This window comes from Chelonia mydas, chromosome 3 (genome assembly GCF_015237465.2).
Source record: "Chelonia mydas isolate rCheMyd1 chromosome 3, rCheMyd1.pri.v2, whole genome shotgun sequence".
Taxonomy (NCBI): Eukaryota; Metazoa; Chordata; order Testudines; family Cheloniidae; genus Chelonia; species Chelonia mydas.
Window position 1 is genome coordinate 193,291,174 of NC_057851.1, and position 13,340 is coordinate 193,304,513.

Below are 13,340 nucleotides of genomic sequence, written 5' to 3' on the forward strand. Positions count from 1 at the left end.
AGTCTTTTCATGTACCTAATCTTTTGTATTGCCAGCCACTGGACCCCCTTCTATTTCTGCTATATCTTGCTGGGGCTTGCATGACCCAAGCTGCATACCGTACTCCAATGGGTGGATGCTATTGAGTTATATATTGGCATTATGATATGTTCAGTATTTTCTATTTAATTCTGTATGCATCTAACATTTTGCTTGCATTTTGATGACTGAAATTACTGAACAGAATACACTGAATTATCTATGACACCCAGGCCCTTTTTGTTACAGTTAACACAGAACCCTATTACTTTGAATTTGGCAACAATGAATTTAAACTGTCATCATGCTGCCCATCTGTGCAGCTCTGCTAGGTCTCTCTGAAGTTCTCCACAGTCTTATCTTGTCTTGTCTTGGGAATGGTAAATAATTGTGTGTAATATGCAAATCATGCCATGTCACTGCTCATCCACTTCTCCAGATAATTAATATACTAAACATCAGCATTCCTTGTATGGATCCTTGGGGTACACAACTGTTACCCTTTGCAATGCTGAAAATGGACCAGCTAATTTCCAAACCATAGGAAAACTATACTTTTTAGTGTGCAACGACTTAGTTTTTTTAACAGTTTCTTGCAAGGGACTTTGTCAAAAGCTTTTGCAAGTCCATTAAAAAAAAGCAAGCAATTTTCCTATATCTGTTCTGTCGTTGACAACTTCAAGAATTCTGGTTGATTCAAGTGGCACAATCTTTGCAGAATCCATGATGGTTTGTGTCTATCATAATTTTTCATCTAGTGTTTTATAATTCAATTTTTAAATTACTGATTTAACCAATATATTTTCTGTGACAGATATAGCAACTGCATACTATATCTTTTGGGACCATAAGAAGGGCCATACTGGGTCAGACCAATGGTCCATCCAGCCCTGACAGTGGCTCATGCCAGGTGCTTCAGAGGGAACAAACAGAACAGACGGATTGGTTCGTTCATATGAAAGGTTGATGTTACTTTCAGTAGAAATGTTGTGTGCGGATGTAGCATGACTTTGTCTTTGAAGAATATTGTGTAGGGAGGATAGGCCATGAGCGCCCTGATCTCACTCACCTGTCTGGCAGAAGTAATGGTGACCAGAAAGACAACTTTCATGAATAAATGCAGCAGGGAACTAACTGGCGGCTAAGGCTTCGAATGGTGGTCTGATGAGGCATTTCAACACCAGACTGAGGTCCCAGGCAGGGGTAGGTTGGCAAACTTCTGGATAAATGTTCTGGAGACCTGTGAGGAAGCATTTAGTAATTGGGTGCGTGAAAATCAAGTTCCCGTCAATCTCATGCTGGAACACAGTAATGCCTGCAAAATGGACTTTGATCGAGCTTGTTGCTAAACCCAATTATTTCAGCTCCAGTAGGTATTCCAACACTAATGGTAGTGGTGCTGTGGAGGCCGTCAAGTGTTTTACGGGACACCAGGAGGAGAATCTCTTCCATTTTTGAAAGTAAGTATTCCTCCTGGTCACTTTCCTGCTGTTTAGTAACACATGTTTAACTTGTTCCAAGCTGACTAGTTCGCCAGGATGGAACCATGTAGGAGCCACACTTGTAGGTGGAGTTTCTCCGGATTCAGGTGAAGAATATGACCGTTATTCTGAGACAGCAGGACTGGACGATGAGGAACAGTTTGAGGAGCGCATATCATCATGCACATCAGGTAAGGGGAAAATGCTTGTTTGGGCCATGTTGGGACTATGAGGATAACCTTGGCCTTGTCTGTTCAAATTTTGTGTACCATATGCGATATCATTGGAATCAGTGGGAAAGCGTACATGAGTTATGCAACCCATGTGATGAGAAAGGCGAACCCGAGTGACCGAGGTCCCATCCCCACTCTCAAGCAGAACATTGCGCATTTGCTGTTCGTTGGGGAGTCGAACAAGTCGATTGGGGGAGTGCTCCACCGGTGGAAGATGGAGAGCAAAACTCTCCTATTCATTTCCCATTCCTGGTCTCGAGAGAAGTACCTGCTTAGTGTGTCCGCCGTTGCGTTCTGACAGCCAGGAAGGTAGGAGGCTGAAATGTTTATGTTGTGGTGTACGCACCAGTTCCACAGTTTCATGTCTTCAGTGCACAGCAAGTGAGATCGAGCACCCCCTTGTCAAATGATGAAAAACATACAGATAATGTTGTCAGTCATGATGCGAATGGATTCGTTCTTTAAGTGCGGTAGGAAGTGTCTGCAGGCATTGCGGACCACACATAGTTCTAACAGATTGATGTGTAACTGAGTCTCTGCAGGAGACCATTTGCCTTGAACCATGCACAGGTGCATATGGGCGCCCCAGCCTATCAGCGAGGTGCCTGTTGTGATAACGATTGATGCGGGTTCCTGTTGAAATGGGATGCCCATGCATACATTTTCTGATCTTGTCCACCAGTGTAGAGAGTCCAGGACACAGGGTGGTACAGTATGGTTTGTGAAGTCTCGGTATGTATTCCAAGCTCAGCCAGTCCTGTAGACATTGCATATGTAGTCTTGTGTGTCGTACCATGAACGTTGTGGCTGCCATGTGCCCTAGCAGTTGCAGGACAGTATGAACTGGTATTTGGGGGCTGACTCTTACCTCTGAGATAAGGTTTGTCAGAGTTGTGAATCCATTCGGGGCAGGGATGCCTTGGCTTCTACGGCATCGAGATGTGCCCTGATAAAGTCCAGTTGCTGGACAGGGATTAAGGTGGATTTTCATTCGTTTATCTGGAGTCCTAGATCCCTGAATAGTGTGATCACTGTCTGGACTGAGTCCAATGCTTCTTGTTAAGTTGGGCCTTTGAGAAGGCAATCGTCCAGGTAAGGGAAAATCGTTATTCCCTGTTTGCGCAGATGTGCCGTTACTACCGCTAGGGTTTTGGAGAAAACTCTTGGTGCAGTGGATAGGCTGAATGGTAGTACTCTGTACTGGAAGCGTTTGTGTCCTACTGTTAAACGCAGAAATTTCCTGTGAGTGGGGTGTATAGTAATATGAAAATAAGCATCTTGGAGGTTGAGGGGTGAAAACCAGTCCCCCTTTTGCAGCACTGGAAGTATCGTGCCCAGTGAGTGTGTTTTGAACTTTGGAGTGCATACGAACATGTTGAGTTTCCTGAGATCCAAAATAGGTCTCCATCCCCCATTCTTCTTCTGTGTCAAGAAGAAGTGGGAGTAGAACCCCTTCCCCATATATTGCGAAGGTACTTGTTCCATGGCACCTAGTTGTAAAAGATGATCGATTTCTTGTTGTATCAGGTGCTCATGAGAAGGGTCCCTGAAGAGGGACGGAGAGGGGGGTAAGGTAGGTGGTCGGGAGGTAGAGGGGATGGTATATCCTGATCGTATGATCTCTAACACCCACTGGTCCATTATTATTGACTTCCAGATGTGGCAGAATGGGCGAAGGTGGTGTCAAAAGCATGGGGACAGATCAGGTGACAGCACTGCCTGGTGAAGGAGGTTGTCCAAACCCTCGACCAAGACTGCCTGGTGAAGAATTTAGTGGGTGCGGTTGGTGCCGACTTGGTTTTTTCAACCAGTGCCAACTATGATGTTGATGCTGAGGATGGAGGCATGATGCCTGAGGAGACACTCAGCACCGGGTCCCTTATGGGTGAATTCAGTACCAGGGAGGAGGCATGTTGCCATCTGTGCCTCGACTCTGTCTGCTTTGCTTGGGACTCGGTAGTGCCAGAGGTGCCCAGAGTATCATAGGTGCTCACCTGAGCATATGTTGGTATCGGGGGTAGTGACCTGGCAGGAGACCACCTATGTTTCTGTGGTGCTCTCTGCGGACACGTCTGCGCCCTCTTCTACAGTCCTTTAGAGGAAGGCATGTCTCCTGTCCCTGCAGAGGGGGTACCCGGAAAGGAGGTCCATTGGTCTGGCTCTGGTTGGAGAGATTTCTCCATCAGTATAATTTTCAAGCGGAGATCTCAGTCACGCTGGGCTCTCGCTTTCAGATTATTGCAGTGGGTGCATTTTTGCGGGATATGCATCTCCGCATGACATCGGACACACAAAAAGTGTCCATCTGAAATGGGCATTGCTTCGTGGCAAAAGCCGCATCATTTAAAGCCTGGGGTGCCAGGCATCTCTGACGCTTAACTGATCCCCAGTGCGGGGAGGGTAAACAGGGGAAGTAACATTAACTATAACTTTTAAAAGACTATTTAAACTGCTACCTTTTTTAAAGGTTTGGCGAGAGTACGAACACTGCCCCAGAGCTCCATCTTCAGCCGAGGATGGTTGAGAAGGAACTGGAGGACTTGGGTCATGCGCATGCTAGACGTGGTACCATGAGATGCCTGCTGCATATGCATGACCCGCATGGACGCTGGTGCCATAAATCTCTGATTGACGTCACCGGGACGCACCGACACCTGAAGTGGAGCACCCAAAGGGACATCATTCGAAGAAGAAATATCAGTTTCACTCTGCAGCTACTAGAGCTCTCAAACTCTTCAGGTCTGGGAAAGCCCCACCATGAGGACTGCCTTGGGCCAGGGACCCTAGGGCCTCCATACACACAGGCCATCTGGCTCCCTGGGATGCAAGCTAGCCCAGAAGTCTGGAAGTTTGGGGTCCCTTGACTCTGAGTAGTCCACCTGGAAGGGCTGCCCCAGAGCTACACACCCTGGGAGCTGGTCCCAAGACACTCAAGCTCCTGGGTCCACAACAGGGAGCTTGGAAGCTGTGGCTAGAGCTGAGATTCTCAGGTTTCCAGGCTCCCTGCTGTGAAGTCAGGATCTAAGCTCTGGTTAGAGTCAGGGCTCCCAAGTCTATCAAGCTCCCAACTCCATGGCAGGGATCCTGGAATCCCTGGCATGATAAGGCTGGCCCAGAGCCACAGACTATGGAAGCCCAGGGTTGCCCGGTCACTGGGCAGTCTACAAAGTGGAGCTCTCTCTCTCTCACCAGCTCCCAGAGCTAGTGGAAGGTGTGGAGGTAGAGAAGCTGGGCTCTGTGCCTCTCTGGGTCCGGTAGCTGCACCTCTCCAGCTCCCAGAGCTGCAGGGGAGGTTGAGTGTTCCTGCTCTCTGTCTCCAGAAAATTTGTTGAAAGTGAAAATGACAAGACGCTTCCAAGCAGGCAGCCAGGGAGCCCTCATTTCAATTTTCCCAACAGAAAATCAAAATCTTTCAGCAAAACTGAAGTTCTTTCATGGAAAATTCTGCTTTTGCAAAAAAAGCATATTTTTTTTTGGTCAGAAAACCATTTAGATGAAAATTTTGTGACCAGCTCTAATAGTGATTGTAACGCAATCCTATCAAATCTGGCACCTGATCTTGTAGCCAAGTCAAGGGTGTGGTATTTAACAAAAGTAAGGGAACTACACCATATTGCTGCCTTGCAGATCTCAGATATGAGGACGTTCTAAAAACTGCAGAGGAGGCATCCTGTGCTTCTGACGTTTGGAGGGAGAGGCGTGCCAGCCATATGATAAACAGATTGAAATAACATGGGGTAATCCAGTGACATATTCTCTGGGAAGAAATGGCCCGCCCCTTAAAAGAGCTACTTATGGCAACAAAGAGACGAGGAGCCTGCCTAAAGGGCTTCGTTCTATTAATACAACAAGGCACTAGAAACATCCAAGTTGTGAGGTTTCTTTTTCCCTGGAGAGGAATGGGGTATTTGGAAAGAAAATGAGAAGATTAACAGATTTAAATGGAAGTCTGACACAATTTTGGGAAAAATTTGGGATGAAGACTCAACACCACCTTATCTCTGTGGAATATTGTGCAAGGTGGGTTAGCCGGAAGAGCTTGTGTAAGACCTCACAGGTCTAGAACCCAGGCCTGCAGAGCTATCACACAGTTAACATCTCCAGGCTGCCACTAAGTGGCAGCTGTAACCAACCGGCGCTCCACTTACCATGATTCACTGTGGACACCGACCACAGGAAGTTCCGCCTTAAGGGTTTGACAGGCAGCAGCCCCAGCACTTCTGAATGGCTCCCTGCTCTATATAAACCCCAGGGTCATTTCAGGAAGTGTCCAGGCAACAGCGCGGATCTCTTGTAGCTGCCATGACCGTTCCTGTTCTATGCTCTTGAGCTCCTGGCTTGACCTCGGCTTGTTTTGGACTTCATCTCCTGACTCGGACCCTGAAACCTCAGTTGGACTCTAACCCTGACCTGGAACTGACTACAAACTCCTTAGCTACTCCTAGCCTCAGGTTTGCCCCTGCTTTGACCCTTGGCCCTGACTTCCCCTTGTTGGGATCCTGAAAGCTTAGAGTTTGCTGACTCTTCTGGCTGATGTAATGGTGATCAGAAAGGCCACCTTGAGAGTAAGGTGAGAGCATTCAGAGGGAGACTCAAAGAAGGGGCTCTGTGACACTTGTAAGAACAATACTGAGATCCCACATTGGAGGGAAGTGAGGGACAGTTGCATGTGCCCTTGGGTGAGGGGCACACAGGGACATGCACTGTGTAGGCTACAACTCATCAGACACTGCTATTCAAAGATTACACATGAACACCTAGCATGCGATCCACATGAACAGTATCCTCTATTCCCCAACCCAAAGGCACACACCTTATGTCTACTAAAATTACCATACACCTGAGCCCGTACACCATAACCTTAACTCTGTTCCCATGCAGCAATTCCTTTAGTGAACCCACTTCAACACACCGACCCTTATTTCTCTCCCTGCTCCACATACCCCAGGTTTCCTCCCTGTCCTCCATATTCCCCTCCCCCACCATCTTCCCCTAAATACATACTTTCCCTCCCTTTCCCTTGTATTCCAAAAGCCTGAAAATTCACCTGCTCCTCACAGTTCTTATTTCTGTCCCATGACAGCATAAGGGAACCTCTTCCCTGAGGACAACCTGGCTTCACCCTTGATAGGACAATAGGAGATAGTGGCCATCTCTGCTAAGTACAACCTAAAAACTTCCTCCTGCAGCAGGTATAAGGAAATGGTAGCCATTTTAAATGAGGGAAACCTATGGCCTCTTTCCCACTGAGGATAATGGGAGATGGTAGCCATTTTTAACTTTGTTAGTTTCTCTGAAAAAGAAATGCACCAGTCACTGAAGAATAAACTCTCGGTTATAAAGATTAAAAGTGAAAAACTACCCTTAATCCTAAAGATTTGTTTTCAAAAACTACCTGTTGCACTAGATCTTCTCAAGGTTCAGCTGCCTGACAATATTTGTTTTAAAGATGCATGTTAACAATAAAACATGAGAACCCCTGAACAACCCAGAGACAAATTTCAAACACTTCCTATTGCAAATTTATTATACAAAACCAACCAAATACTACATACGAAATTCAGAGGGCATATAAAGTAACACTGGATGATGTTTTATACTTAAAGACCACCTATGTGTAGAGAAATGTATGCCCTATTTTAAGCCCAATTCAGAACATCTTAGCTATAGAGTTATAAGCAGCACCTAAATCACAGAACATGCCATAGAAGAGAATTTGGGGGGGGCTTCTGCAGTCTAGTACAGAATCCAGGCATACTTCCTGTTAAACTGCATAGCAAGCACATTAGTACTACGATAGCACGTGCTGTAGGATTTCATATACATAGTGGGGCAGCCTGTAGCAGCAAAGTCTGCTGCTAGAACAGCACAAAGGGATCTGAAATCCCACTGACACAGCTACCGCCGCTCATTGAGGTGGTTTTATTATGTTGATGGGAGAGCTCTCTGATTTAGGGTCTGATCCTGCAAAGAATTAGGCACCTGAGTAACTTTACTCACATGAATAGCCCCACAGAACAGGCCCTTGAAATGTTAAGTTCACTTTTTAAATAATTAGGGATTTGTACAGATGAATTTAAGTTTTAAGTTACCACAATTTCAAATCAATATTGTAATATTTATGTGAAACAATCAAAATATTCTCGACAGGAGTACATTATTCACTTGCCTTTCCTCTTCTAATAGGAATCATATGAAAGGGAAACTAAGGAGGGGAATTCTTATTTGTTGCTTTTTGGAGAAATTAACTCTCTCAAATTGGAAAGAGAGTTTTACAAGAAACTTTAAAAAGAAAAATATAATAATTCACTTCCCAATCACAGGGTTTTTCTTCCAGTCAAAATGCATGTTAAATAGTCCCAATTTAAGGAATCTGAGTGGCTTTTAAAACACATGTTGTGAGAGTAGTGTTTTTTTGTTCAGGTTGGCAACAAAAATATTTTCAAAATCAGTTTACTAGATTTTCTTTTGAGCAACCTAAACATCTTTTTTTGCTGGATTACTTATCCTGTGGTGTTTATCGATCTTGGGACCAAGATAACAAAGAATATAAAGCCCTCGCAGCTGATGTTAGAAAGAAACTTTCCTGTTACAAAGGGACTTCAATTAAATTTAATGTTTAAAATTAATATTTCCATTAATCACTCCTACAATACATGCACAGACCTTAATGTGTATTTATAACATTCATCATGAGTGCAAAGAAACTGCCTGTTATAAAACAGGCCACCTGGGTCAATGTTAGCACTCATGAGACAACCAGTGGTTAACTGCAGTATAAAATTCATAAGCTATTGACCCTGATAGAGCCTTCTAGATGAAATATATAAGTAATAATTTTTACTGGTAATGAACTACCAAGCAATACCTTTTTCCCCATAAATTTATTAGGGGAGCATATTTTGTTCCCGCAGTGCCACCGCTGACCCTTATGAGTTGTCTTATAGAACAGAGATGCCAAAAAAATATGCAAAACAAATAATACAGTGGACCTTATAAATCTTAATATTTGGTAACACAAAAGGTTTCAAGACCAAGTAGTCAAAAATGGACACCTAAAGTTAGGTTTCTAAATAAGTGGCCTGATTTTCCAAAGTGCTGAGCTTCTAGCAGTTCCTACTATCTTCAGTGGGAGGTGCTGGGTGTTCAGTCCATTTGATAATCAGACCACTTAGGTGACAAAATATGCATTTAGGAGACTAACTTTAGGTTCCCATTTTGAACATCTTGGCCCAATTGTTTAGATGATCTTTTCCATCCCTAGAAAATATCAGATTAGCATTTGAATGACTAAGTCTACACAGAAATATGTCTCACCACTGAACAATAAATCAGACTATTCTAGTACTCCTCCATACATACCAGTGCTCCATTTTCGCTTGTCCAAAGACTGGGATTAGATTCAAGTCTAGTGACACAAACCACAAATTTGTCTGGAAATACACGCAGCTCTGTGCAAAACAACAAACCCCAAAAAGATTACATGTATCTTTCAGTATATAATATAGTTTTTATAAGGGCAACGTATACGTGTACTACATTTTGTAAATCAAAGCAGCCGACATTTTAAAATGCACAATAATTGTTTTCTCCCACCTCACTTTTTGCAATTCCCCACTCTCTTCTCCCACTTCACTTGTTTTGTTTTTGTTTTTTTGTGGGTTTTTTTGGGTGGGGGAGTAAATCATTCATTTCTCAATAGGGCAGAGTAAGCTCAGTTCTCCAGAGAAAAGACTAGGCTGCAAATTAGTCCACCTGAGCCCTGGACAAATTTATCACATGGAACCCACAGGCAAGTCATTCAGCATGATTTCCTTTGTGCTAGTCTGATGATTCATCTTTTCATCTCAAAAATTTTGTCATGTTTATAACATCAGTATAATGTATAGCATGAAAATTGGACATAACATGGCATATGGAAAACATCTTTCAAACTATGACTAAGGTGATTTTAAAGTGTTTAAACGATTTATTACCATTTACCATTACGATCTCACATATCCTACTCCTAAAACACAGTTCCCAGAGTTAACATGTAACAACAAAACTTCTTAATCATCTGAGATTACTAGAGGGAAGAGGATCCAGTAACAACAATTCTGAACCACTGATAAGAATAGAGTACATCAGGCATCACTCAATTTAGTGACAAAAATACTAGAGAGAGAGAGAGAGACAGAGAGGGTGTTCTGTTTTAGCAATCTGAAATTATTTCCACATCCATTAAAATGGCATATTTTTATTTAGGATTTATATGTGAAATTGTCAGACTTTTATAACAATGGGCCAGAACATCCTGTCTTATGGGAGGGGGAAGAGGTAAGATAGGCAGGAAAACAATGAGGCTGACCACACAGTTTCCCTCAGAACATCCCATCAAAGGGCAGCAAACAGGGGAGGAATATGGAGCTATCTGCATGACGGCTGCTTCTCCACAAGACTGTGTTGTTTCATTGACAGCATGCTCTGTGCAGCCATTTGCCAAGTCCTCCTATGGCTGCTAAGCAGGAGCCATGAAGGTAACTTTACAAGAGTTAATGCTGTATTAATTACTACTAGATCTGTGGGTTGGTGCAGTGGCTTGTAATCAGACCCCTATTCTTCTGGTCTCACCCACAAGCCCTGCAGAGCTCCAAGCAGAAAGGCTCCAGAGGAAATAAGGAGTGGTGCTGGGATGGGGTGTGGGGGCAGTAATCCCCACTTTCTGCACAGGAAGGAAAAGATGCATATGCAGGAGGGTTGCTCCTAGCCTCAGATATTAAGCATTCTGACAGGGTGTTATTTCAGCTTTGACTGTAAAATGAACCAATGCAACATGAGTTTCAATTTTAAAATACAGAATTCTACTTAGATGATAATCAATGTGTTCTTTTTGATTGCGGTATTACATGTATCCTGACTAAAAGAACTGTTGAGGCCGAAGTGTTTATTAGCTCAGGAAATATACTTATTAGAGTACAGCAGCAGCTTTTATTAATAATAAAAATTATTATTAATGACAAAGAAACAACAACAAATTTTGGCCACTGGTCTTTCAACGACCTCTGTGTGGGAGCAGGGGGCTCTATTCATGTGGCGCTCGTTACAGGATCGTGGCCTTAGAATTTTTTCTGATAGTATTGGTAGATCAAATACATTTTGCCAGATAGTCTCTTGCTGGTTAACAAAACAAATCTGCCACTAGACTACAATACTTCCTGTAAAATTCCAATAAAGCTTAGATCCAAAACAAATACATTTTGGATGTAAAAGACATTATTACAGTATAATCTAATATTCTAAAACAGCCATGAAAATGTACAACTTTGCTGAAATACTTAAAATCAACACTCTAATCTCTGCACTCAGTATGAGGTTAGACAAAATTAGTAGTTAATTGAAACAGAAGAGACTTAACAAATGTCCATAAACATGGTAAATAAAACCCTATAAAATGTAAGAGACATTACTAAGATTGTTATTCAAGCAGTTAAAAGATTTTAAGGCCGCTTAGTTGATTTACTTTATTTTTCTTTTAAATTTAAAAGATCAGCTGAAAGGGCAGTCATTGTTATGGTTCCTTTTTATTGTTGTTGAAGCAACAGGATTGATATCACTTCCTTACAGAGCATCTTGGCTTGGAAAAACATGAAGAAGAAAAATATCTGGCCCAATGACATCACCTATGTAGGGGTTTTACAGCAGTGGGCTCAATGAAAGCTTTTGCTTGCATACACTTGTACCATACAGTTGATGCCATAAATGATATGATATGACTCATCGGAGTGCAACCTCTGGTCGATTCACCCTGTGGAGACTCAGTAAAATGCTAAGCCTCATCACAAATATCAAATCTGGTATGACTGAGCTGATTATCCTGGAGCAGGCAGAAAGCAACTTTAAAGTTAAATAAAACACACAAACAACTGTTTGGAAATATTTTTGATAAAAAAAAATCCCACAACAAACAATAACAGAAATTAATGAACTGAATCAAAATTCTAATAGAAACGCTGTGTTTATGATTTCCTCCCTTCTCCCAATTGTGCTAAATGTTAAGTAACGGAATAAGAAACTGCCTGCTTACCGCGATACTGCTTCCCCACCACACAACGGAGATTGACCCATCTCTTTATGAAGTAGGCTGTAATGTGAAAATTGCCACCTGAAACATTAAACAGAGTGATGTAATAAGTGTAAGGGCATTCTGTTCTCACAGTGTGCTACACATCTCCTATAAAGATCTCCTGACTGTTTGGGGAAAGGAAGGCATAGCTCTCACTTACAAAATGTGCATCTCTCCAAAAGCAGTATTTTTAATAAAAACTTCTTAGAGTCAAGAATAAACTAACTAATGTGCAGCAGAGTAAAAAAAAAAAAAAACCACTGGATTTTAAAATTGAACAGTTCTGCTATCCAATCACAGAAATTAATTTCAATAAATTAATTGCCCACAAAAGGTGCCAGACGAACAGCTCTGCAGACTAAGACCCTGTTCATTGTGACCCCGTTGCACCCACACAAATCAAGAAAGCAACTGAAAATGTTCTTAACTAATTGATTTTTAGAGAAAGACCTTGGGTTATGTACAGTTTTTAAAAGTTTGGTATGGAGATGCCAGCTATGAGCAGATTCTGAACGATGCTAATCATCTGCCAATCCCATTCAGTTCAACAAGAAAAGCAGCGCCCTTCAAGATCAGGCTACATTTAATCACAGTGATAAATACTACGTGGTGATCAATAATTGTGCCCAGCCTCAGCATGGGTGCGCCAACAGGGAGGTATAGGGTGCAAAGGAGCCTCGTTCCCAGCGGCTGACCACATTTAGAATCCTTGTGCTATAAAGGTTCTCAAGGCTAGAAAGATGATCTTGTGCACTGGATTGCAACTCCAAAAAAACTGGGTTCTATTCTATTCTCTGCTTTGCCATCAACTTCCTGTGGGACCTTGGGCAAGTCACTTAGTTTCTCTGTGCCTCAGTTCAGTCTGTAAAGTAGGGATAATAATTCTTCCCTACCTCACAGGGATGTCACAAGGTACTCAGATACCTCGGTGACAAGTGCCACAGAAAAGCTTATAAATAAATATTGCCATTCTCAACTCTAGAAAGAAGGCAAGGGAAGACACAGGACCACATATCCCCATCCCAATTCCAGCCAGGAGAGCTAACCAGGAGCAGAAGGTCCGGATGTTGACCACAGCACAAGGATGACAATGCAGCTTCGTTCCCTCCTGCATGCTCCAGAGCTTCCCAGCTGGCACAGTGCCTCTGGGAGCAACCCCTGCAGTGGCGTTCCACCACACCATCCTTCATGCAATACCGTGCCTATTTACCATAATCAGTCCCTAAATAATTTATCAGCTATCTTTTTCCATTCGGAAGACAACTGAATACTTGACTCCCTTTAAAGACTGAGTCAAGATGTATCAAGTTAAGCCACCCTTTAAAGAGAAGGAACACTTTGGATGCAGTCCATCACCTTTATTAGTTGCATATTTACAGCACATGATTAAAGAAAATTGTTGTTAGGTATTTCCAGTTTGGCACCCGCTATCCTTTTGACACACTGTCAGTGGGGTTAGCCAAATCAAAGACGACAAGACTTTGCGCTTTCTATAGACAAAGT

General features: G+C 42.8%; 1 protein-coding gene across 13 annotated transcripts in view; it reads right to left on the reverse strand.

The window, feature by feature from the left end:
- Positions 1 to 13,340, reverse strand: part of LOC102945887 (SLX4 interacting protein) — a 125,510-nt gene that overhangs the window by 19,396 nt on the left and 92,774 nt on the right. For 12 of the 13 annotated variants that reach the window (XM_037896144.2, XM_043544042.1, XM_037896141.2 and 9 more), the window contains 2 exons: positions 11,799 to 11,876; positions 9,095 to 9,183 (listed from right to left, as the gene is read on the reverse strand). In XM_037896144.2, the coding sequence (XP_037752072.1) occupies positions 9,095 to 9,183; positions 11,799 to 11,876 (167 nt within the window). The remainder of the gene's footprint in view (positions 1 to 9,094; positions 9,184 to 11,798; positions 11,877 to 13,340) is intronic. The other variant, XM_043544040.1, reaches the window with a different exon arrangement.